A 24931-nucleotide genomic window follows, 5' to 3' on the forward strand; every position below is an offset into this window, starting at 1 on the left:
ACAAGCCACACCCTACAGTAGATGCGTTACTGGCGGGGAACCAGATGATGAATCTGATAGGTGCGTAACTGAAAAATGAATAAATCGGCTGTGGAAATATTAGACTACCTCTGAAATGTGAACTTGACTGGCTTCTAAAAATAAAAGTAAAGTGTTTTATTTTAGCGGAGAAAGTATTTTGTCACTGAAGAAGAGGCGACATGGGGATAGTGTATTCAGAGGTGAGCTGTCATTTAAACACGTTTATTGGGAACGTTTTTTAATCTGTGTGTAGTTGTTTAGTCTCTGAGAAAGTTTTAGTAGGATGCCTCTCAATACAAAGCAAAGCAGCATGTGGATTGCTAGGTGTAGCCAGGTAGATGCAATTTCTCGCAGCTGAGTAGCACTACCTGTAGCCCAGGGTTCTCCAACCCTGTTCCTGGAGCTCTACCCTCCTGTAGGTTTTCACTCCAACCCCAGTTGTCACTAACCTGATTCACTTTGTAAACCTGCTAATTATTAGAATCGGGTGCGCTAAATTGGGTTTTGAATGAAAACCTACATGGTGGTAGCGCTCCAGGAACTAGCCTTTACGATATTTAAAGCACTATTCGGGCAACTTTATCGTTGTCTCGAGTAAAAAGGGTGAAAGAAAATCACAAAACCAGTTAATTTCGTGCAAACCACATTCCAGTGAAAAGCAGATGTCGGGAATCGCAGATGGGTGCAGTCGTTGCGTCATATAGCCGACTAACCTGGTTTACTTAATAAATTCACTGCTAAATTATAATGAATAAACATAACACATCATGTACTTCCATAATGAATTGTATGTAGAACATGATAGATAGCAGCCTACACTTACAAAACATTTGGAGAGGAAGGAAAAATAAATAAGTCAAACACTTTTCATAATACCAGAAAGACTTTCATCATTTCCTACATTCACTTTTATTGTAAATAAGAATATCTATTTCTAAACACTTCTACATGAATGTTGGATGCTGCCATGATTATGGATAATCCTGAAGGAATTGTGAGTAATGATGAGTGAGAAAATTATAGACACACAAATATCATACCCCTTGAAAAATGCTAAGCTATTTTATTAGTGTAGGTGGTGCGATGTTAGCATGTTTTGGGGTTATGATGTTTGTGCATCTGTAACTTTCTCACTCATAATTTTTCACAGTTAATTCAGGATTATCTGTTATCATGTTAGCATCCACATTAATGTAGAAGTATTTAGAAACATATTATATTCTTATTTACAATAAATGTTACTCCAAAATGACACAATACATTATTTACCATTAATTTCTATTGGGCACAAAATAATCTGAAACACAACCAAAACAAACTGCAATTGCTTCCAAACAAATTTGTAGAGTCACAACCTTGATGTCCTCATTGCATGCTGTGAATGTGAGACCAAATACTCAACATTTTACTACTTTAATACACATACATATGTCCCAATACTTTTGCGCCCCTAAAATGGGGGACTATGTACAAAAAGTGCTGTAATTTCTAAACGGTTCACCCGATATGGATGAAATTACACTCAAAAATGGAAGTTTACAGTCTGCACTGTAACTTCATAGTCATTGTTTGATTTAAAATCCAAACTTTTGGAGTATAGAGCCATAAGAAGAAAAAATGCTTCACTGTCTCAATAATTACGGGTGGCACTGTAAATCATATCACTGTAATTCATATCATAGGCTTAATGGTACTGTAGAGCTCCGTCCTGCCCCTATGGGTCCACCGCCCTACAGCGCCCCAACCCAACACACCCCACTCAGCTTTAGGATCTTAGTGAAACATTCATAATTGGTTCCAGGTGTGTTAGGCCAAGGCCAGAGTGACAACCAACAGACCCCCATTGCCAGGACTGAGCAGCCCAGCAGGGATTGGGATCTCCCATGACGTGGGCATGTTTTCAATACAGACTCCTTTTGTTACACAGTATTCCAAATAAGACATCCAAACTGTATGAAAGTTGCACAGTATACCCTTAATCTGGAAATAAATCAAATCTATTGATACATAACTTGACATTACTGTCAACCATTGTGACATTGTGGGAGGATAACCAACCTTCGAATTAATGGCAATGCCGCTATAAATTGTAGGTTACACAGTTTCTTCTGATAAGTCTACCGTATCAACATTTCCTAGCAAAGAAAAACCTGGGAGAAGGGAGAGTTTGTAGACATGCTGAGATAAAGAACTTACTCTTTGCCAGAATTCAGCCAGCCCTCACAACACATTGAAATATGTCCCCTTTTGTGTTTTACACCTCCAGCAGAGGTATTGCATTTCTGAATGCATGATATTCAGTTCCACTGACATATAGTATGTTCTATGGATGGCCTTTAAATGCAGTAATTGATGTCTGAGATTATATGAACAGACTGAGCATTAAATCAAATCTGTATCCATTCATCATCATCCATAGTGTCTCCCAGGTCTTCCTCATATTTTTGTTTTACATGTTTAGTGTCATTAGGAAAAGCCTCTTATCAACCCTTGGTAGAGTTTGTAAATCAACTTAAGGTTTGTCAGACGGCCTTAAAATAACTTCAATCTTTGAAGCTTCTGGCTTGTCCAGTGTTTGCTGCACCGAGAGAATAAAGTGTTGCATCTGTAAAAATACACCTGAGCTCCATAGACTGGTCTTCCCTGGCTGTCTGACCCTGCTGTCACCATTTAATCGTGCTAAGATATGATGAGCATAGTGTTTTCTACTGAGTCTCCTCCATGACACTGAAGCCTGTAGAGCTGTTAAACACCGTGTCAGTGTGAAAAGTAGGGAATTATTTACATTTACATTTAAGTCATTTAGCAGACGCTCTTATCCAGAGCGACTTACAAGAATTATGTAGGAAAACTGACAGACCAATTACGTTACATTTCTATACTGACTGTGATTGAGGATAAAAATAATATATAACGTTAGCCAACTTTTGGCTAGCTCTATGGTACATCAACTGGCGAAAACGAGCCAAGTTAATTTACTTCTGTTAAAACGGTACAAAACAAAAGCTACAAAACATTTCCATACACACAACAACTGTTAGATACTGCTACCTGACAAATAGCTAGAGGCTAGAGCTGAACTGGCTGTGGTAGCTAGTTACTAGCTAGCTAGCTTTTTCATTCACTTAAGATATAACTTGAGTTGAGGGGATCAAACATTAGCTAATGTTACATGTCAGTTACACTACTAGCTCAGCACTGGGATTTTCTTTTTCTTTTAAGTCGAACAGCAGTTACCTTGCCAGCTACATCAGTTAAATAAAAAGTAGTCATTTTCTGTTCTACTTGCTTTTACAACTCGGAGAAAAAACATAACACACATAGACAACAGCTGCCTCTGTTCGCACGCTCTGTGGTGTCCACGCGGCCCTAAATCTAGTTGGCTGAAACCACCAAACAGCCTAGCCGACCGCTCTGAGGCATCCGCATGGTCCTAAAGCACACTGATGCCGCTTTTTGTATCACAGTGCAATGATAAAACTGGAGGGGGGGGGGGCAAAAATGCAATTTCACTATTTGTGATGGTCATGTGAAAGTTGCACCTCTGCGACGGGGTCTCCTACAGATGCATTGTCTTGTTAAAGGGCAGTGTTGGCCATACCCATATAAGCTATGATATTTCACTAGCCATCTGACAGAAACCGGAGGTGACCTGTATTTGACCGCTCTCGGGTGTCATCTGTGTTTTTTAAAGAATGTGACCTAAGAAGGGGCTGGCCGGTTGTCTCACAGTTATAACTGAAGTGAGACAGGATTGACCTGTTTTGCTGCTCATCTTATCTGCCACTGGCTACAGAAGGGTTCCTTCTCAGTACGGCAGTAGGCTCACTTACCGTATCTGATGTTGGCATTGTTTCGTTGTTGGTTTGTTTATCCTTTAATAAACCCTTGACCCAGGTGTGAAATCAAGACTAATCAACATGCATTGATTTACCATACGTAGTAAAGTGGCTGTTCCACTGGATGTCATAAGGTGAATGCACCAATTTGTAAGTCGCTCTAGATAAGAGCTTCTGCTAAATGACTTAAATGTTAAATGTAAATGTAAATGCATGAACTGGTTTATGAAGTTACTTTACATGCTACCATTTGCTTATTTCCGCAGCCCATTTGCCAAGCTGCCTACGATGACGACCTTCAAAAGGTGTACCACATTCTAAAAGAGGATGCCAAGACTTTAAATGTTCAAGATGAGGAATCTGGCGATACACCAATCATAGCTGCCTGCAGACGTGGAAACATCAGAATGGTCAAGTACCTTTTGGACCTGAAGGCAGATGTAGCTATAAGGAACAAGGTAGTGGAAATGCAGTTCTGAGACATTTGGACAGTAGTTGTGTAACTTTTATTTATGCTTGTTTCTATGACTACCAAATACACAAACAGTAGTTATTATTTACTATGTAATTTATATGTAAATATTAGATAAAAAGGATACTATCAGACCAAGTGTGACCTTTACTTCAATGTTTGTCGGAATCTACAATGGAAATGAGAATGTTCCTCGACTAGGTGATGCAATTGAATAAACAATACAGAAATATGTTAGTGTTATCAAAACTGTGCGTCTTGTGAAATGTGTGGCACTGATCCATGCTCTCTCCCTGTCTGCCTGTAGAAACAGAGGACATGTTTGCACTATGCTGCAAAGAGGACCTTTTCCTTCTTGGATTACCTGATGATCACTATCCTCATGCCAATTCTGTTGATTGGATACCTAATTCTGGTAGGATATACTTTGAACCGCTGACCTTAGAATACAGTGGGGCAAAGTCTTAAGTCTCCCATCAGCCATGGCTCCCAGACCAGCCACACCAACTACACTGTAAGAGCATTAGGAAAGTGTTGTTGGTCCCTGTGTTATAAACATTCCTCCTTTCAACAGGAAGACAAGCAAAGGAAGAATGTGAAATTAATGAATCTGGTTCTGAGCACTAAAGTGGAGGTTGACGCAGTGGACTATGTGAGTACTGAGATGAAGTATATAGTTGTAATATTAGAATGATGAGCTAATTGATCATTGTGTGTGACTTATTTGACCTTTGTGTTCACTGTGTATTTCAGCAGGGAAACACTGGTCTTCACTATGTCTGTCAGAGGAAGAGTCAGACTCGTTCCACTGTTACTGGAGAAAAAGGCAGACGTTTCTATTATAAACAAAGTAGGTGTGAGGTCACTTTTGCAAAGTGCATTATGTTAAGCTTACTAATCTATTCTCTAACCTCCGATGCCTCTGATAAAGCATAAGAGGAGCCTCTGATAAAGCATAAGAGGACATTTGTTACTATTTCACTAAGCTTTGGTGGTAACAATGTATTATCCTGTCCTTTAGGATGATGAGACCCCACTGGATATAGCAAGGAGACTGCAGTTCAAGAAGATTGTTACAATGCTGAAAAAGCCTGACTGAAGGGGGGGGGGGCTTGCAGACGATGGAGAATTTTTCACCATGGCAACATCACCTTCTCGTTGGGCGTCTTTTGTCTGACGGAGGAAGGATCTCTGTTCATATGTATACGATCTATGCTTCGTATTCAACACTTTATCCTCAGCTCTCTAGCAACCATTCGTTAAGGTTCATACCAATATAAATGGCCAAGAAATTGTTTTTAGATCGTTTTTTAGTCTCGTGGTTGAACCTCCTTGAAATATGACATTAATTGAATTTATACTATGCGTCTCAAAATATTTGTATATTGTATAATATATGTAAATTAGAAACGGATGAGTTCCTGGTTTTGATATTGTACATAGGAGTAAGTGAATTTAAACATTGTTACAGATTAAAGCATTCTATGTATAGATACTCCGTTTCTTAAGCACTTGTCAATAAATTGAATTGTATAACAGATGTAATACCTTTTTATTGAGTAGTTGGATACATGAATTAAAAAGCAGCATACATAAGTGTTCTAACACAACGGAAGTAGAAAATGAATGAACAAACATGTCAGTCATTCTTTGGTCGGCACCCTTCCTTACCTAAGATCCAATAAAAATACTTCAGCTATGTAACAAAATGACAAGTATCAGTAGGGACAGGTAAACCCAAATTGAATGTGTTTGATGAAAAAAAAAGGCACAGCAACATTAACCAACACAACAACACAAAGTCCTAGTGATGACAGTTTGAAAAGAGCAAGTTCTGTAGAGAGAGGTATTGTATGTTGAACTGGACCCTGGACCTTTCATGATAATGTACCAATAACTTAAGCTACATTCATAACCTGCATCTCACGGAGGATTATAACCTGTAATGTTTGTTACTAGTATATTTTCACTGACCTGGGACATTCTTAAATGCCGGCAGGTAGCCTAGTGGTTAGAGTTGGGCCATTCAGCGAAAGGTTGCTGGATCTAATCCCCGAGCTGACAAGGTAAAAATCTGTTGTTCTGCCCCTGAACAAGGCAGTTAACCCACTGTTCCCCAGTAGGCCGTCATTGTAAATAAGAATTAGTTCTTAACTGATTTGCCTAGTTAAAGGTTAAATTATTTTGTTTTAAAAACATCTAAAATCCATTCAAGTGTTCTGAAAGAGGACAGTGGTAGTAAAATCACAAAATAGAGGATTCCTCACAACACTGAATCCTAAACTCACAGCTTGTTTTCCTCACCATCCCAATTTAGAGGTACATGATTATTGCTCCTTGAGAGCATGGCTTACTCAAACACACGCAAAGACTCGCTTTTACACATGCTTAGTCAAACACACAAAGTGCACAAACGTGTGTACTCACTCGCACACAGGCACTGCGATATGTCTCCCAATGTGTTTCAGATACAGTATTAAAATCGCTTCTGCTAGTGTGCTGAGAGCGGAGGTTAAAACTGGCCATATTTCTCCCTGTCAATCCACTGTTCACACCAAGTCCTGCTGACTCATCAGTTTGATTATCTCACTGTACATCTCCTGGGGGGCATCCAGACCCCAGATGAAGTCCAGGTGTTCCCAGTGCTCGATGTGGCGGTGGTACACCAGGTTGGGGACCTGGGTGAGCAGCACGGCAACGTCCTTAGGGTCAGCCAGGGTGTCGTGACCCCCGGACCACAGGGCCGTAGGCACCTTCATGTTCTGGATGTTGTACAGCGGGGGGGTCGACTGGAGGGGGGCGGCAGACAAGAATGGACTAGATGTCAGCTAAAGGCATCGATTGACCAATAGGGAACACTGGATATGGACCAGTAAAGAGGTGAGAGCTTCTGAAAGCATTGGAAAACAACTTCAGTGTGAAGTGGTGTGTGTGTGTGTGTGTGTGTGTGTGTGTGTGTGTGTGTGTGTGTGTGTGTTTTGACTGACTAATGAGCTCTGAGCTGGCCTTACCTGGTTATAGTGAGCCATGTTCCCTGCTCTCCCATAGTCATAGGACATCAGCTTTCCACCATGCACTGCCTGTAAAAAGAATACACATCACAAATACCTGGACTCTAGGTAGCTGAACACGTGGTGGTCCTGGATGTAAAGGTAGAATCTCTTAACCCAGAAGTAAAATCGTACGGAATTTGGTCAGCTGCATGATCAACTTCTGTGTTCATACATGTTAGAAATTGACAAAATCTCCACCCTCGCAAAAGACATGTGCAAAGCAGTTCAAGCACCACCCAATCCTGATACGTCCAAATAACCAGTGACAAAAAAAACTCAAATGTAACCAATGCTGCTCATCATCTCACGGATCCTATTCAGTCCCGCAGATCCTTCAGTCGACAAACAGAATCTGCCCACGGGAGAGTACTATGTGCACCAAGTCCAACAGTAGGTAACCTTCAGTGAAGTTCAAATTGTCTTTGGTAAATCTGGGATTGACTTTTACTCAAGGTTCATTCATTTCAACACCACTGAATCGTTGAGTGGGGAAAATGGGCGTGTTTAAGTCAATAAGTCTGTGCGCAGCAGGAATGTCTGTGCCGCTCCTTTTCACACAGCAGGAATGTCTGTGCCGCTCCTTTTCACACAGCGGAATGTCTGTGCCGCTCCTTTTCACCCAGCAGGAATGTCTGTGCCGCTCCTTTTCACACAGCGGAATGTCTGTGCCGCTCCTTTTCACACAGCGGAATGTCTGTGCCGCTCCTTTTCACACAGCAGGAATGTCTGTGCCGCTCCTTTTCACACAGCAGGAATGTCTGTGCCGCTCCTTTTCACCCAGCAGGAATGTCTGTGCCGCTCCTTTTCACACAGCGGAATGTCTGTGCCGCTCCTTTTCACCCAGCAGGAATGTCTGTGCCGCTCCTTTTCACCCAGCAGGAATGTCTGTGCCGCTCCTTTTCACACAGCAGGAATGTCTGTGCCGCTCCTTTTCACACAGCAGGAATGTCTGTGCCGCTCCTTTTCACACAGCGGAATGTCTGTGCCGCTCCTTTTCACACAGCGGAATGTCTGTGCCGCTCCTTTTCACCCAGCGGAATGTCTGTGCCGCTCCTTTTCACGCAGCGGAATGTCTGTGCCGCTCCTTTTCACGCAGCGGAATGTCTGTGCCGCTCCTTTTCACGCAGCGGAATGTCTGTGCCGCTCCTTTTCACGCAGCGGAATGTCTGTGCCGCTCCTTTTCACGCAGCGGAATGTCTGTGCCGCTCCTTTTCACGCAGCGGAATGTCTGTGCCGCTCCTTTTCACGCAGCGGAATGTCTGTGCCGCTCCTTTTCACGCAGCGGAATGTCTGTGCCGCTCCTTTTCACGCAGCGGAATGTCTGTGCCGCTCCTTTTCACGCAGCGGAATGTCTGTGCCGCTCCTTTTCACGCAGCAGGAATGTCTGTGCCGCTCCTTTTCACGCAGCAGGAATGTCTGTGCCGCTCCTTTTCACGCAGCAGGAATGTCTTTGCCGCTCCTTTTCACGCAGCGGAATGTCTGTGCCGCTCCTTTTCACCCAGCAGGAATGTCTGTGCCGCTCCTTTTCACGCAGCAGGAATGTCTGTGCCGCTCCTTTTCACGCAGCGGAATGTCTGTGCCGCTCCTTTTCACGCAGCGGAATGTCTGTGCCGCTCCTTTTCACGCAGCGGAATGTCTGTGCCGCTCCTTTTCACGCAGCGGAATGTCTGTGCCGCTCCTTTTCACGCAGCGGAATGTCTGTGCCGCTCCTTTTCACGCAGCGGAATGTCTGTGCCGCTCCTTTTCACGCAGCGGAATGTCTGTGCCGCTCCTTTTCACGCAGCGGAATGTCTGTGCCGCTCCTTTTCACGCAGCGGAATGTCTGTGCCGCTCCTTTTCACACAGCGGAATGTCTGTGCCGCTCCTTTTCTCACAGAGGAATGTCTGTGCCGCTCCTTTTCTCACAGAGGAATGTCTGTGCCGCTCCTTTTCACACAGCGGAATGTCTGTGCCGCTCCTTTTCACACAGCGGAATGTCTGTGCCGCTCCTTTTCACACAGCGGAATGTCTGTGCCGCTCCTTTTCACACAGCGGAATGTCTGTGCCGCTCCTTTTCACACAGCAGGAATGTCTGTGCCGCTCCTTTTCACACAGCGGAATGTCTGTGCCGCTCCTTTTCACACAGCGGAATGTCTGTGCCGCTCCTTTTCACACAGCGGAATGTCTGTGCCGCTCCTTTTCACACAGCGGAATGTCTGTGCCGCTCCTTTTCACACAGCGGAATGTCTGTGCCGCTCCTTTTCACACAGCGGAATGTCTGTGCCGCTCCTTTTCACACAGCGGAATGTCTGTGCCGCTCCTTTTCACACAGCGGAATGTCTGTGCCGCTCCTTTTCACACAGCGGAATGTCTGTGCCGCTCCTTTTCACACAGCGGAATGTCTGTGCCGCTCCTTTTCACACAGCGGAATGTCGATGATAGTTGACTTGGGTGTGAAACTGTGTCATAAACAGGGTGAAGTAATAATGTATGACACAGAAACATTGAGGAATAATTTATCAACGTCTTTGAGATCATCTATTTATGTCCCGAGCGTCTGTTTTTGCTCAGTTGCTTGTGAAATCAGTGTCGGTTTGACATAAATAATAACTCCCCTGCATCAAAAAGTATCTGGGAAATTAAATTTGCAAACATGAAAATAAAAGCGAAAATCTCCTCTGACATATCCCCCTTCATAATGTAACGGTTTCTATGAATGCCTCTGTTGTAAGCAATGAACAGACGAGCCGTGCATCCTGAATGGGGGAGGACTAGGGTTGTGAAGGGAAGGTACAGTGCCTTTGGAAAGTATTCAGACCCCTTCCCCTTTTCCACATTTTGTTATGTTACAGCCTTATTCTAAAATGTAATAAATATTTTTTTTCCCTCAATGTACACACAATACACCATCATGACAAAGCGAAAACATGTTTTTAGAAATGTTTGCAAATAAAAAATAAAAATACCTTATTTACTTAAGTATTCAGACCCTTTGCTATAAGGCTTGAAATTGAGCACAGTTGCATCTTATTTCCATTGGTCATCCTTGATGTTTCTACAACTTGATTGGAGTCCACCTGTGATAAATTCAATTGACTGGACATGATTTGGAAAGGCACACACCTGGGCTACTGAGTGGCGCAGCGGTCTAAGGCACTGCATCTCAGTGCTAGAGGCGTGATTCCAGGCTGTACCATAGGGCGGCGCACAATTGGCCCAGCGTCGTCTGGGTTAGGGTGTGGCTGGGGTAGGCCGTCATTATAAATAAGAATTTGTTCTCAACGGACTTAAATAAAGGTTAAATAAAATAAATAAAAAGTCTATATAAGGTCCCACAGTTGACAGTGCATGTCAGAGCAAAAACCAAGCCATGAGGGCAAAGGAATTGTCCATAGAGCTCTGAGACAGGATTGTGTCGAGGCACAAATCTTGGTAAGGGTACCGAAACATTTCTGCAGCATTGAAGGTACCCAAGAACACAGTAGCCTGCATCATTCTTAAATGGAAGAAGTTTGGAACCACCAACTCTTCCTAGAGCTGGTCTCCTCGCCAAACTGAGCAATCAGGGGAAAGGGACTTGGAAAGGGAGGTAACCAAGAACCCGATGGTCACTCTGATAGATCTCCAAAGTTCCTCTGTGGAGATGGGAGAACCTTCCAGAAGGACAACCATCTCTGCAGCATTCCACCAATCAGGCCTTTATGATAGAGTGGCCAGATGGAAGCCACTCCTCTGTAAAAGGCACATGACCGGCTGCTTGAAGTTTTCCAAAAGGCACCTAAAGACTCTAGGACCATGAGAAACAAGATTCTCTGGTCTGAGGAAACAAAGACTAAACTCTTTGGCCTGAATGCCACGTCTGGAAGGAAAACCTGGCACCATCCCTACGGTGATACATGGTGGTGGCAGCATCATGCTGTGGGGATGTTTTTTAGCAGCAGGGACTGGGAGACTAGTCAGGATTGAGGGAAGGATGAATGGAGCAAAGTACAGAGATCCTTGATGAAAACCTGCTCCAGAAGCCTCAGGACCTCAGACTGGGGTGAAGGTTCACCTTCCAACAGGACAACAATGCTAAACACACAGCCAAGACCACTCAGGAGTGGCTTAGGGATAAGTCTCTGAATGTCCTTGAGTGGCCCAGCCAGAGCCTGGACTTGAACCCAATCAAACATCTCTGGAGAGACCTGAAAATAGCTGTACAGCGACGCTCCCCATTCAACCTGGCAGAGCTTGAGAGGATCTGCAGAGAAGAATGGGAGAAACTCCCCAAATACAGGTGCTTCAACAAAGTACTGAGAAAAGGGTCTGAATACTTATGTAAATGTAATAATTTTTTTATTTCTATGAATTAGCAACAAAAAAAACAAATAAAATCCTGTTCTTGCTTTGTCATTATGGGGTATTGTGTGTCGTTTGATGATGGGAAAAAAACAATTTATTCAATTTTAGAATAAGTCTGTAACATAACAAAATGGGGAAAAAGTCAAGGGGTCTAAATACTTTCCCAAATGCACGGTATATAACTGGAAACCTGGAAACAACCAGAATTTGTGTAACTTTCAAGGTATTTTTGGGTACTTCCGATTATCACATATGTCTGTAATTATCTCAAATCAAATCGAATGTTATTTGTCACATACACATGGTTAGCCGATGTTAGTGCGAGTGTAGCGAAATGCTTGTGCTTCTAGTTCCGACAATGCAGTAATAACCAACAAGTAATCTAGCTAACAATTCCAAAACTACTACCTTATAGACACAAGTGTAAGGGGATAAAGAATATGTACATAAAGATATATGAATGAGTGATGGTACAGAGCGGCATAGGCAAGATACAGTAGATGGTATTGAGTGCAGTATATACACATATGAGATGAGTATGTAAACAAAGTGGCTATCTCAGGCCTTATCACATGTACAATATATAAAATAAGATGATTTTAAAATGAAAAAGAATGACAAAGTGGAACATTTCTATATAATTGTATTTATTTTACTATGTCAACATGTCTTTGTTTTAAATGTTTTGGAGCCAAACTGTAGTTTGAATATTTGCATAGTTAATAAAAACCTAATGCTATTGTTGATAAGATGCTTTTAAAAAATTATTTAGGCTATTTTCTCTGGAAACATAGTCTATCCACTAGAAACTCATGGACAATATGGACACATATATATGAAAACGAGTATATATGAAAATGAAGACTATATATAAAATGTACAAAAATAAGTTATTCAAGTATAAATTACCAAAGATACCATAGATTCAAGTAACTTTGGTAAATTACCTGTAGCCAAGCAACCCTAGTGTGGACGGAGTGGAGGCTTGGGGGTTGGAGGGGAGAGGATGGGGAGGGAATAGAGGGATTGGTAAGGGAGGATATGAGATGTGTAAAAGGGAAAGGAACATCAAAGGCACCCAGACAGGGGGATCAGAGCAGGGTGTTGTGAGTAAAGTCTGCCCGGGAGACTCAGTCAGTCGGGGAGTACATCTGACTGCAGATGTGAACTTAATCCAAAGCTGTGTCTGCTCTGATCCCTCTGGTCTTTGACTGGACGTCTTACTTCCACGGCTCAGTAAATGTATTGGAGCTATTAGAACAGCGTGGTTTAAGAAGAGCAAACTCATTCTCCATTCAGACTGTGCTGCCTGCACGCCAGCCTTCCTGGATATATAGGTTGCATCTAGAGTAGGCCTACATGACAGTTTTAACAAACAGGGGCTGGATGTATAGGTTTGAAGAAGTGAGGTGAATCATATTGGATCCAGGGTGTTTTGATAGGCTCTCATCAGGTATGTTCTTACCTGAGACCAGTGAATCATGTTCTGCACTGAGGTCCCTGCTGGGCAGTGGGAGGTGTACACAGGTGTGCGAGTCTGGACAAAAAACAAATAAATATAGAAATAAACATCTTCCCCCATCTTCATTCATACCTATAGAATTGGCTTGAGGAATATAGATTTAAGGAAGTCTACAACAGTAATACTGTACAATAATAAACAAATAAAAAAGCGATAACCAAAATGTGAGAGCCGTGGAGACGCACCATGTTGAGGTTCAGCTCGTCGAAGCCACAGAGGATGAAGAAGAGGTTCCCACACAGCTCACTAAGAGGTTTCTTATTGCAGACGTTGGTGGCGAACCACTTAATGAGAGCACTCTGAGGCATGAAGTCCTTCTTCCCAAACACATCCTAGCATACAGAAACCAAACAATGGATTAGCATTAGTCAGTATTGAAATGATCAAAGATTCTGACCGATTGTTCAAATAAAATAAAAACTTCCGCCAAAGTTAGGTAAGCAACAGGTTAGACGTACTGCATGAATAAATCGTGACATAATACAGTGTAAGAAAATTATATTTTCTACTCACCCAAATGAGGAAATCGGGGAAGATGGAGAGCTTGCTCATGGGGCTGGCAGTGAAAGCCACAGTGGCCACTGGAGCCAGGCCGAAGAACATCTTGATTTTGCTTGCCAGCTCAGGCATGGAAGAGAATGCAATAAAAGCTACGGTTGACAGAGACAAGCAGTCAGAAAAACATTTCATGGTTTAAAACGGTAAACCATAGTGTAGAATAGATAGCAGTGCCAAACTACAGGTGAAAAAATATTCTGCTTCATATAATATGACACATAACCAACAATCAAGCCATCTCACCAATAGTGGTTCCCTGAGAGTGGCCGATATAGTAGATCTGCTCCTGGCCTGTGGTCTTCAGAATGTGGTTGACCACTGCTGGCAGGTCCTTCTTTGCCATCTCATCATAACTGAAGAAAAATAACTGAAGAAACTCAGTAAATGCCATAACAAGACTATTTAAACAGACATTTCATGTAATATCAAATATCATGTGTTTCTACTAGAACATCTTGTGATTCTGTTGGTGAGCACAGGGGATATACACTCATATGGTCAGTTTATTAGGTCTAGTCGGTCCTAACTTTGCCTCCAGAATAGCCTGAATGCTTCGGGGCGTGGAAACGTTGTTCAATTGGTTTCGAGGGACCAAACGTGTGCTGGGAAAACATTCCCTAAACCATTACACCACCGCCACCTTCCTGTACTGTTGACACCAGGCAGGATGGGGCCATGGACTTGTGCTGCTTACACCAAATTCTGAATCTGCCATCAGCATGACGCAACAGGAAGCAGGAGTTGTCAGATCAGGCAATGTTTTTCCACTCCTCAATTTACCAGTGTTGGTGATCTGTTGGAGCCACTTCTTGTTTTTAGCTGATAGGAGTGGAACTCTGTGTGGTTGTGGGCTACAATAGCCCATCAGTGACAAGGACAGACAAGTTGTGCGTTCCGAGATGCCGTTCTGCACACCGCTGTTGTACTGCCCCACAGCCTCGTGACTCTCTGTAGGAGCTAACCATTTTCGTGTACCTCACTGGTACACTGGCCACTGAGTGAATATTCAGGCCTAGGTGCATAGCCATGACGTGAAGCGCAAGCAAGGATCAGTATAAGTGGAATGAATCTTTGAAGCTACCTGAACTGCCAGAACTCGTCGTGGTCAGGGCTGAGTGTGAGGTGTCTCCTGGACCAGGTGTTTCCCCTGCTGTTGCCGATCCAGACGTCGTAGCCAGCGTCGGCTAGCAGGTAAGCCAGGCTGGTGTTGGGCAGGTTGGTCACCCAGTTACTCCCCGCAGCCAGGAGACCGTGCTGGAGGAACACTGCAGGCTTGGGATCTAGGAGGATGAGAAATTGACTTAATTGAGCACATTGCTATAGGGTGAATATTGTAGCAAAGTAAAGCAAGGATCATATGCATAACATAGTGGTTATGTAATATTTATCCATTCTTCTCAAACATGGCTGAAGAATCCATTCACATTCCAACATGACCAAAAATACATCAACTGAAATTGGATTTAACTAACTGGTCAATTCATAATTAAAGTGTTGTGTTGACTGGCACCACCAGAGGGCGTGTCTGTCCAAGCTACAGTACATCCCAGCTGCAGGGCAGCCTTTCTCCTTGTGGCTCAGCACTCTCCCAGTTCATTTTTGGGAGCTTTAAAAATCCCAGAAATCTGTCAGAAACAGGATCTGTTGCAGAAACAGACCATTATATGATAGGATTGGGTACTATCCCTCTATTGCACTGTCAGAGCATTTGACTGCACCTGCTAGAACACTTGCAAATCTGTGTATTTGATCAATGAACTTTGATATAATGAATGGACCCCTAGCCTACCCTGTTGCCGAGACTGCCTTTACTTGAATTTCCAGCACGCTGCTGGATAATGTTTTAGATTTAACAGAACTCCCAGGTGATCCCAAGAGGCACACATAATGCTTTGTAGTGGGTGCTGATGGGAAGTCCTGACTGTTGTCTTACAGTGAAATGGGTGTGTGTGTGCCTATTAAGTATCTATGTTTTATTTTAGTATTAAAACACTGTCGTTCACTGTTACAATAGCTAAGGAGTTAAAGGGACAAAGAGGGATTTTGTTTTAACAATAGTCTAATGTATAGTCAAAGACATAAACACTGTGTTATCTGTTCAAATGTAATACATTATGAATGATATGTTTCAACCACTTCGCCACAGTGTAGCTGTGTGCAAGAAGACCAAATCTACTGTATCTCTCCTAGATTGAACATCAAAGATTTCCAACATTAGCTCTTCTAACTAGCACGGTTTTCAGAACAAAACCCCATCTGGGGGCTGAAATAATTCCAGCTCTGCTGTGTTCCTTTGGAGTGATCCAGACGCTCTCCCGTGTGAGCAAGGGAAGTGGGACAACTGGGATGCAAATGAGATGCATCTCCAGCCTATCACAGAGCCCTGCTGCCTCCATGACTGGATGTGCTGCTGCTGCCACATTCTACAGAGCAGGGAGTGAGAAGCATCAAGAGATACGAACAACATGATGGCTCCTTACTTATTTAGAGGATTTAGAGGATATCACAATATATTATTGAGATTTTTAACTCCCCAGACTAGCTCAACCCTGGCATATCACATCGTATTGGGGGGGTATCTTTCAAGTGGAACCCCTGGCTAGTTTATGAAGCATTTCTAATGACAAACCAATGTCAATATTAACACTAAACTGAATTTGCATTTTAAATCATTGGAGAGGGTCAACTGAAGTAGTTCATTTACTAATTCATGTTTTGGAAAGTAATCCAATGGAGTGAAAACAAGACCGGAGCCAAGGCCAGTGTTTAATACTCAAGGCACTTAAATTCACCTACAGAGAGATCTCTGTCGAGAACATGAGTTCTTGTTCAGAATGATATGAGACACTGTGTTCAGGAAAAAAAAGCATAGTTTATAGCATCTGAATTTGTTTTGCACTCGAATGGTCTCCCCCAATGAGATTAGTGTGAGGTTTAGCAATCACTTTGCTTATTAATGAAATACAGCGACAACACAGGCAAGAGAAACTGAATACTGATTCGTAGGAACCGGAGAGCAAGTGTAGCTCCGCCTGACAGAAGCGGTGGATCACGATATTTTCGCCTAAACTTGTAAGACAACAACTGCTCTTAAGAAGAAATCTAAAACTTTTAATACCATTATGCATTCCTAACACACTAAAATATAAGAATGTCTTCCTTATTACTGTAACCATTACTTTTCCCATCACATATTGAAAATACACTGTAAATACATTAGAACAACAGCCTAATAAATGAGATGGTTGAAAATGATCCGAGCCACATTTGAAACAGCTCATGCTAGGGACGGATCATCAGGAATACCAAACAAGTAAAAACGCCACAGAAATTCAATTCAATCATAGTCTGGGCTCAAAATGATTGAAGCATAGAGGCGAACTACTTGCAGCTCGACAGCCTCACTGGATGCATGTGATATTATAGCTGGTGATGACAGGACAAGCCACCTTCTGACAACAAAAGGTCAGGCGTAGGCTGGGCGGTGCAATCGCAAAATATAGTCCTCCTCCTCCGCTCTTGTCAAGAGTGACTAATGCTGAAGACCACTTCAATTTTGAATCTTGACTCAGTACTAAATGTTTGACAATGTGGGAAATATCAGCACTTCAGATGTTAGTGACAGTGTTTGTGTGTGTGTGTTGGTCTTTGATATGTGGATCTGATGACAGGGCTAGAGGCCGTGGCTTTCCAAAGTGCACGTCAATGCAGACCTCTACTCCGTGTTTAAAAGAATTAAGGCCGGTGACCATATGAATTAACCCCATGCTATGGCCATGAATCATTTGATGCCCACCTTCACCGTTCTTCAGACCGCGCGGGATCCGGTTGACACTCAGGATGTAGCCGTCCTCTGTGACGACGTCGTGCTCCTCTGTCGGGTAGCCCCAATACCTGATGATCTCACTCTGTGTGGGAGAGAGAGAGAGAGAAGACAAACAAACAAACAGTCAAATCTTTTCGGAATTCTGACAGAAAGGGTTTCTATGGTAACACTTTATTTTACAGCCCTATTACCATACTTTACTCACTGTGAAATTACAGTAAAATTCAAGCAGACAACATTATTTCACTGCCTCTACTAGTCAGCATGTCACAAAAAAAATCCATTCTTCCCCTGTTGCATTCCCTCCCACACGCCCATTCCCAGATATTATATACGCTAATCTGGACCTTCAAAAGAAAGCGTGTGAGCTTGTTGGTTCCGGCCAGGCCTGCCATGCAATCTAGCCATGCATAATTAATACCCACCACCATTTCCTGCCTCCCTCTATGCTGCAAGTCTACACATTCTACTGACTGTGAGACTGTGATAAAACTTCTGCTGGCTCAACACACACTGAGGAGGTATCAGAGGCCCAGGGGTGGAGGGGAGAATCGGTGTTCTGCTCTGTCTCATTTGGGTCTGGTTTTACATAGGGAAATGAGAGTATGTCACAAGACCTGCGTGTGGGAAGGAGAGCTATTGGGAGGGTATGTGCTTTCAGGCCTACAATGGAAGAAAGAAACATTAGCATGCGAGAACCATTACTACTGGGAATTGTATTAGGATTATATCACTGAGACAGTATACAGTATTTGTCATTGGAAACTACACTAACTAGACACTAGATTCAGGATCATGATATTGTGTTACTGTGCTCATCAAAGATTTAAGGATAACCACTGACATGCATCAGGCCCAAATCCACACGTTTATTTTACCAGTGGCACACCTTATATATGAATAAACATACATTGTATATTTTCTGACAAAGTGTGGTGAATGCATTTGATTGTTTACCATGTCAAATATTTCAACTACTGTATGCCTGTATGTGCTCCTGGAGCACAAATGATACTGATATAACTAAGCACACAGAATCACCATTTGTCCCTTAAAATCCATTCTTGAAAAGTGAATGAATGCCTATCAAAACTCTTTTAGCTTACAACAAACAACCCATAATAATAATTATTATTATATTAAATATATTAGCATTATTATATAGAAATACTGGAGCAAGAGGATACAGACAAATACATTTTACTGCAATTTACACATAGCTTTTTCAGTTTTATTAGGACAGATCTTAGACTGAAGGTTTTAGGTATATCATATGGCTGTGATATTGTCCTATCTAGAGATACATCTATGCTGAAGTTCAACACATGACAGAGGGACTTCCCAGGACATTTTGTCAGCCGGTAACTCCCATGCAAATAACTGCCGGTCTCACAGTAATTGGCGGTTAATTAACGTAAACACGTTCAGCAACTCTGGGCTTTTATGAAACTTTAGTTGCGATACAGGCTAAATGTTTTCATTTCTAATACATTCCAAGGCTGCATGATACCACATCATTGATGCGGGTCTAATGATGATTTGAAAAAAATAAAAAAGATCGCATGAAAGGCATGTGCTCTGCTCAGATTGTTTGCACAGGCTGCATGCACACATTCCCTCATTCACAATTTGTCAAGCACATTATAATAATCTCACCCATCAGACTATTCTCAATTTAATGTAGTCTTTAAATAGAGCCTACTAATATATGTGTGGATATCTGGACCCCTACAAATCAGCCGAGCTAGACAATCTGGACCCTCTCTTTCTAAAATGATCCGCCAAAATTGTTGCAACCCTTATTGCTAGCCTGTTCAACCCCAATTTCGTATCGTCTGAGATCCCCAAAGACTGGAAAGCTGCCGCTGTCATCCCCCTCTTCAAAGGGGGAGACACTCTAGACCCAAATTGCTACAGACCTATATCTATCCTACCCTGCCTTTCTAAGGTCTTTGAAAGCCAAGTTAACAAACAGATCACCAACCATTTTGAATCCCACCATACCTTCTCCGCTATGCAATCTGGTTTCCGAGCTGGTCATGGGTGCACCTCAGCCACGCTCAAGGTCCTAAACGATATCATAACCACCATCGATAAGAGACATTACTGTGCAGCTGTATTCATCGACCTGGCCAGGGCTTTCGACTGTCAATCACCACATTCTTATCGGCAGACCTTGGTTTCTCAAATGACTGCCTCGCCTGGTTCACCAACTACCACTGGATGTCATAAGGTGAATGCACCAATTTGTAAGTCGCTCTGGATAAGAGCGTCTGCTAAATGACTTAAATGTAATGTAAATGTTCTAAGACAGAGTTCAGTATGTCAAATCGGGGGGCCTGTTGTCTGGACCTCTTGCAGTCTCTATGGGGGTGCCACAGGGTTCAATTGTCGGGCCAACTCTTTTCTCTGTATACATCAATGATGTCGCTCTTGCTGCTGGTGATTCTCTGATCCACCTCTATGCAGACGACACCATTTTGTATACTTCTGGCCCTTCTTTGGACACTGTTAACAAACCTCCAGATGAGCTTCAATGCCATACAACTCTCTTCCGTGGCCTCCAACTGCTCTTAAATACAAGTAAAACTAAATGCATGCTCTTCAACTGATCGCTGCCCACACCTGCCCACCCGTCCAGCATCACTACTCTGGACAGTTCTGACTTAGAATATGTGGACAAATACAAATACCTAGGTGTCTGGTTAGGCTGTAAACTCTCCTTCCAGACTCACATTAAGCATTTACAATCCAAAATTAAATCTAGAATCTGCTACCTATTTCACAACAAAGCATCCTTCACTCATGCTGCCAAACATACTCTCGTAAAACGGACTATCCTACCAATCCTTGACTTCGGCAATGTCATTTGCAAAATAGCTTCCAATACTCAGCAAATTGGAAGCAGTCTATCACACTGCCATCTGTTGTCACCAAAGCCCCTATAATACCCACCACTGCGACCTGTATGCTCTCGTTGGCTGGCCCTCGCTTCATATTCGTCACCCAACCCACTGGCTCCAGGTCATCTATATGTCTTTGCTAGGTAAAGCCCCGCCTTATCTCAGCTCACTGGTCATCATAGCATCACCCACCCGTAGCACGCAGCAGGTATATTTCACTGGTCACCCCCAAAGCCAATTCCTCTTTTGGCCGCCTTTCCTTCCAGTTCTCTGCTGCCAATGACTGGAACGAACTGCAAAAATCACTAAAGCTGGAGACTCATATCTCCCTCACTAACTTTAAGCACCTGCTGTCAGAGCAGCTCACAGATCACTGCACTTGTACATAGCCCATCTGTAAATAGCCCACCCAACTACCTCATTCCCCACACTGTTATTTTATTTTGCTCCTTTGCACCCCAGTACCGCTACTTGCACACTCATCTTCTGCACATCTATCACTCCAGGGTTTAATTGCTATACTGTAATTATCTCACCACTATGGCCTATTTATTGCCTTACCTCCCTTATCCTACCTCATTTCCACACACTGTATATAGACTTTTTCTATTGTATTATTGACTGCATGTTTGTTTATTTCATGTGTTGTTTGTGTCGACCTGCTTTGCTTTATCTTGGCCAGGTCGCAGTTGTAAATGAGAACTCTCATGCTTGGTTGACCTAGCAGCTGAATTAAATCCTTAAGTTGTTTTCAGGAGGCGTGGCTTGTTAGGGGTGTGGCTTTAAGGCAGATCTAATTGGCCACCCATGAGCATAAATGTCATTCCTGTTCATCATGTTAAGTGAACATACTGAACATTTGAAATTACTGCATTTTACACATTATTCTATAACATGAAGATTATTTCTTATAATAAGGTATAACACCTTATTGTATCCAACAATGGGATTCAAATAGTATTTTAGGGAATTTACACTCTGCTGTAAGCCTCATTGAAGCTACAACAATGTAAATGTTGAACCTCAACATGTGATAACTATAGATGGGTTAGCTGACAATGTCATGAAAACAATGTGCGCGTTTCCATGGGGAGTGTTGTTGTGATTCTGGATGGCCAGATTGCTAGCAAGAATGACAAGAAACTGCCATTTGGGGAATCGGAAGTGGCTCATTTCAGCTCGATTGATACCATGTCTTGCTTTGAGGTGTTTTGACTAATTTCATGTCAATGCTAATATGGCTAAAATTCATTAGCTAGCTTACCAACAACTGTAACAATGTATTTGAGAGACAAGTTCTCATTGTGCAAATGTATTTATGTTTTCAATAAACATTGGAGACGAAATGTAGCTTACATGTTCTCAACAATCTATGCCACCCATGTCTGTTTTGACCCATAGTTGCGCACGCCTCGGTTTCTTAGCTAAACACCCAACCCGTCTACAAAACAGATGAACAGGAATGGCATTTACTCCCATGGGTGGCTAAAATGAACTATCTGAAAGCCACGCCCCTACTAAACGCCTCTAGTCTTCTGATCCGCTGGGTCATAGCTCAATAACCCAGCATCAATAACCCAGCAGTTTATAAAGAAAACAACCGAACTAAGTGACCAAAGGCCTGTAATTCAGCAGTATTTTAGTGCAGGTAGGCTACACCAGTTGTAAAGTGAATTTATGTGCCTAATTTTAAGAATTGAGCAATAAATAGGCTATAGCAGCATGAGAAAGCTGGGATCCACTATTAAATATTGCCCAGTCAAAATTATGTTTTCACACGCAATTGTGTAATGACTGAGTTTACAAGAACACGTTTCACTTGGCTCTGTAAGCTTTGGGCTCTCCAACCCTATTCCAGGGGTTCTAGACCTATAGGCATAACTGTAGTTGTGATACAAACCTTATCAAAACATATAGGCCAATGGGCTAGGCTACATGATGCATACCACTATGATTCGAAAAAGTCAGGGGGGAAAAAAAGTTGCTGTTTCTTGCCTTAGACTGCACACACTGGGCATCATTCACATGATAATATTCTCACCCCTCAGACTATTCTCAATTTAATCTTGTCTTTACATATCATAATATATTTGCGAAATTAGTTTTGAATGGGTCATTATCATGCATCTGTCGGAACAGAAAGAAATATAAATAATAATGAACAAGTCATCCATAGGTACTTGAATAGAGAAAGGAGGCCGCTTTTCCTGCAGTTCACTTACATGCCAGCCAGGTAGGCTACTCCAGCTGCAAAGCGAAAAAATGTGCTTAATATTAGGAAAGTTGAGGAATAAATATAGTAGGCCTAGCGTAAGAACGCTGATGGGATCCTCTACTTTTTAATAGAAGCCATCAAAACTCAAAACTGTTGTTTTCTCAAACAATTGCATAGCCGATAGAAATGCAGCATGGGCTTATACGAACACTTATTTCACTCCATGCATCAACCAGCTGTGAGGAGCTGGCTCTCACTCTGCAACAGGTGAGCCTATTCTATTCAAACTCTGAATGCCAGGGCTCTCAAGAAGTGTTTGGGTCGATTTTCAATGGCATTTGCATTGATGTCAGAGTGATTAGATGGACATTACGAACTGGGTTGTTCGAGCCCTGACAGCTGATTGCTTGACAGCCACAGTATATCAGACCGTGTACCAAGGGTTTGACAAAACATTTATTTTTACTGCTCTAATTACATTGGTAACCAGTTTATAAGAGCAATAAGGCACCTCGGGTTTGTGGTATATGGCCAATATACCACAGCTAAGGGCTGTGTCAAGGCACGACGCCATATCCCCCCCCCCATGCCTTATTGCTTAAATAGAGCACTGAGTACCAGGTCATTAGCAAGTCTGGTGGGCTACTAAAGACCATCAGAGTGCAGTTTTGGAGAGGCATAGTTACTCATTTGACTGCGGTAATGACTACTGATTGCCGGTAAAACAGTCATGGCAACAGCCCCACTATCACATTCCTTGAAATAACCCATGGGATATATGGGGTATAAAGGGCAGAATGTGGGCTAAAACAGTACTCCCCACATGAGGTAACCACCATGACTATTTGTTCGTGTGGCCCAGAAGATTGCCTAGTTCTATGAATTGTTAATGAGCTCTATGAACCAAGAAGTCCGGTAGTGTTTTTGAAGTTTGGATAAATACAATTTGTCAGTATCTGGCCACTTTGTTTACGAGAACACAGCTTCTGTTATTGATTTGATCGAACTCACAATGTTCATGTTGACCTCTGGGTCCAGTCTTTTACTGTCTTTCAGCGAGGATCTCTGACACTGGACCGCTCCAGTGTTCAGGAAAGCCACTAAAAGTAGAACCCACACCATGTTCACTCTGAAAAACATAATACATGTGTTATAAATCTCTAAAAAATGAAAAAGACATTTTCTGACCACATTATGTCAAGACATATGCAGCAGCACACACCTGGAAATATAAATATGGTCAAAGGGCACTTAATACATTAGACGTATCATTGCAATCCTAATCTCTCATCGACCATAATAATAGTTTAGTTCTGGGTTAAGCAAGATTATTGCAATCCAAATGTTGCTACTAAATCCCAAATCTTGCTTCTCTTTGGATTTCACAGATGCTAGTCAGCTGCCTTTACTTCTCTTAGCCATGAGATATGGCTTGATAGTGTTTTTGCATTTGATACAAGTTCAAAGTTAGCCATATGTTTCTGTAATATCAAAGGATTTTGGGATTGTGGCAAGAATTATCCCCGAGCTGACAATGCTATAAATACTGCTATTGAGTGGGTCCAGATTTTGACATTGAGCTATTTGGTTGGAGTTTAAATCTCTAGCCTTTACAAAGGAAAAAGGTTCATTAGACCTAACCTACAACATGCGTTGACCTAACCTACAGGCTTCCGGATCGCTCCGGCCAAACTAGCGTTTCTTCTCCGTGATGAATGTATGGAGCGATTATAAAGCAGCGGAATGAAATTCAGGATGAGTAGTCAGACAAAGGCTTCCTTCAGTAGGCCATTGTTGACATTCCTTCCACACTGACAACTGACAACTTCGAAACTATTGCCACATATCACGTTGGTGATATATGGAAAACGCAAACATTTTTATCAGCTATAAAATAGCCTATATCCCCAAAAATATAATTTACGATAGCTACAATGTGTCCAAACACTTACCCGGACAACTGTGTAGAATTAGAACACTGTATTATTCTTGGTTGGCCGACGAAAGAGGAATAAGTCACAAGAGCAGCAGCGTGATAAAGCGTCAGAGCCACCAGTGGGATGTAATCATTACTCAAGTTAAAAAACGTTCTGTTTTGCAACGAAAATAAGCGTTTCTATTGGACAGTTTCGGTTAGGTCCCACCCTATTTCCTGAACCTGTCCAATATAAACGCTAGTTTTCGTTGCGCTTTGCATGT

General features: G+C 42.4%; 2 protein-coding genes across 2 annotated transcripts; one reads left to right on the forward strand and one right to left on the reverse strand.

Annotated features, from left to right (window-relative positions):
• Window positions 1-29: 29 nt before the first annotated feature.
• On the forward strand, window positions 30-5872 carry ankrd22 (ankyrin repeat domain 22). The gene is given in 7 exon segments (XM_035752446.2): window positions 30-221; window positions 4127-4318; window positions 4640-4747; window positions 4907-4984; window positions 5086-5126; window positions 5128-5182; window positions 5354-5872. Coding segments are annotated over 7 exon segments (573 nt in total). The 5' UTR covers window positions 30-200; the 3' UTR covers window positions 5432-5872.
• Window positions 5861-24836, reverse strand: lipf (lipase, gastric). Its single transcript, XM_035752433.2, has 10 exons — window positions 24685-24836; window positions 23744-23861; window positions 17585-17696; window positions 14870-15068; window positions 14032-14141; window positions 13744-13880; window positions 13416-13562; window positions 13174-13245; window positions 7344-7412; window positions 5861-7121 (listed from the first exon to the last, which is right to left on the reverse strand). The coding sequence occupies exons 2-10, from the start codon at window positions 23852-23854 to the stop codon at window positions 6882-6884; spliced, it is 1197 nt and encodes a 398-aa protein (XP_035608326.1). The 5' UTR covers window positions 23855-23861; window positions 24685-24836; the 3' UTR covers window positions 5861-6881.
• Between the last annotated feature and the right edge of the window lie 95 nt (window positions 24837-24931).

Source organism: Oncorhynchus keta, chromosome 3 (genome assembly GCF_023373465.1).
Source record: "Oncorhynchus keta strain PuntledgeMale-10-30-2019 chromosome 3, Oket_V2, whole genome shotgun sequence".
Lineage (NCBI taxonomy): Eukaryota > Metazoa > Chordata > Actinopteri > Salmoniformes > Salmonidae > Oncorhynchus > Oncorhynchus keta.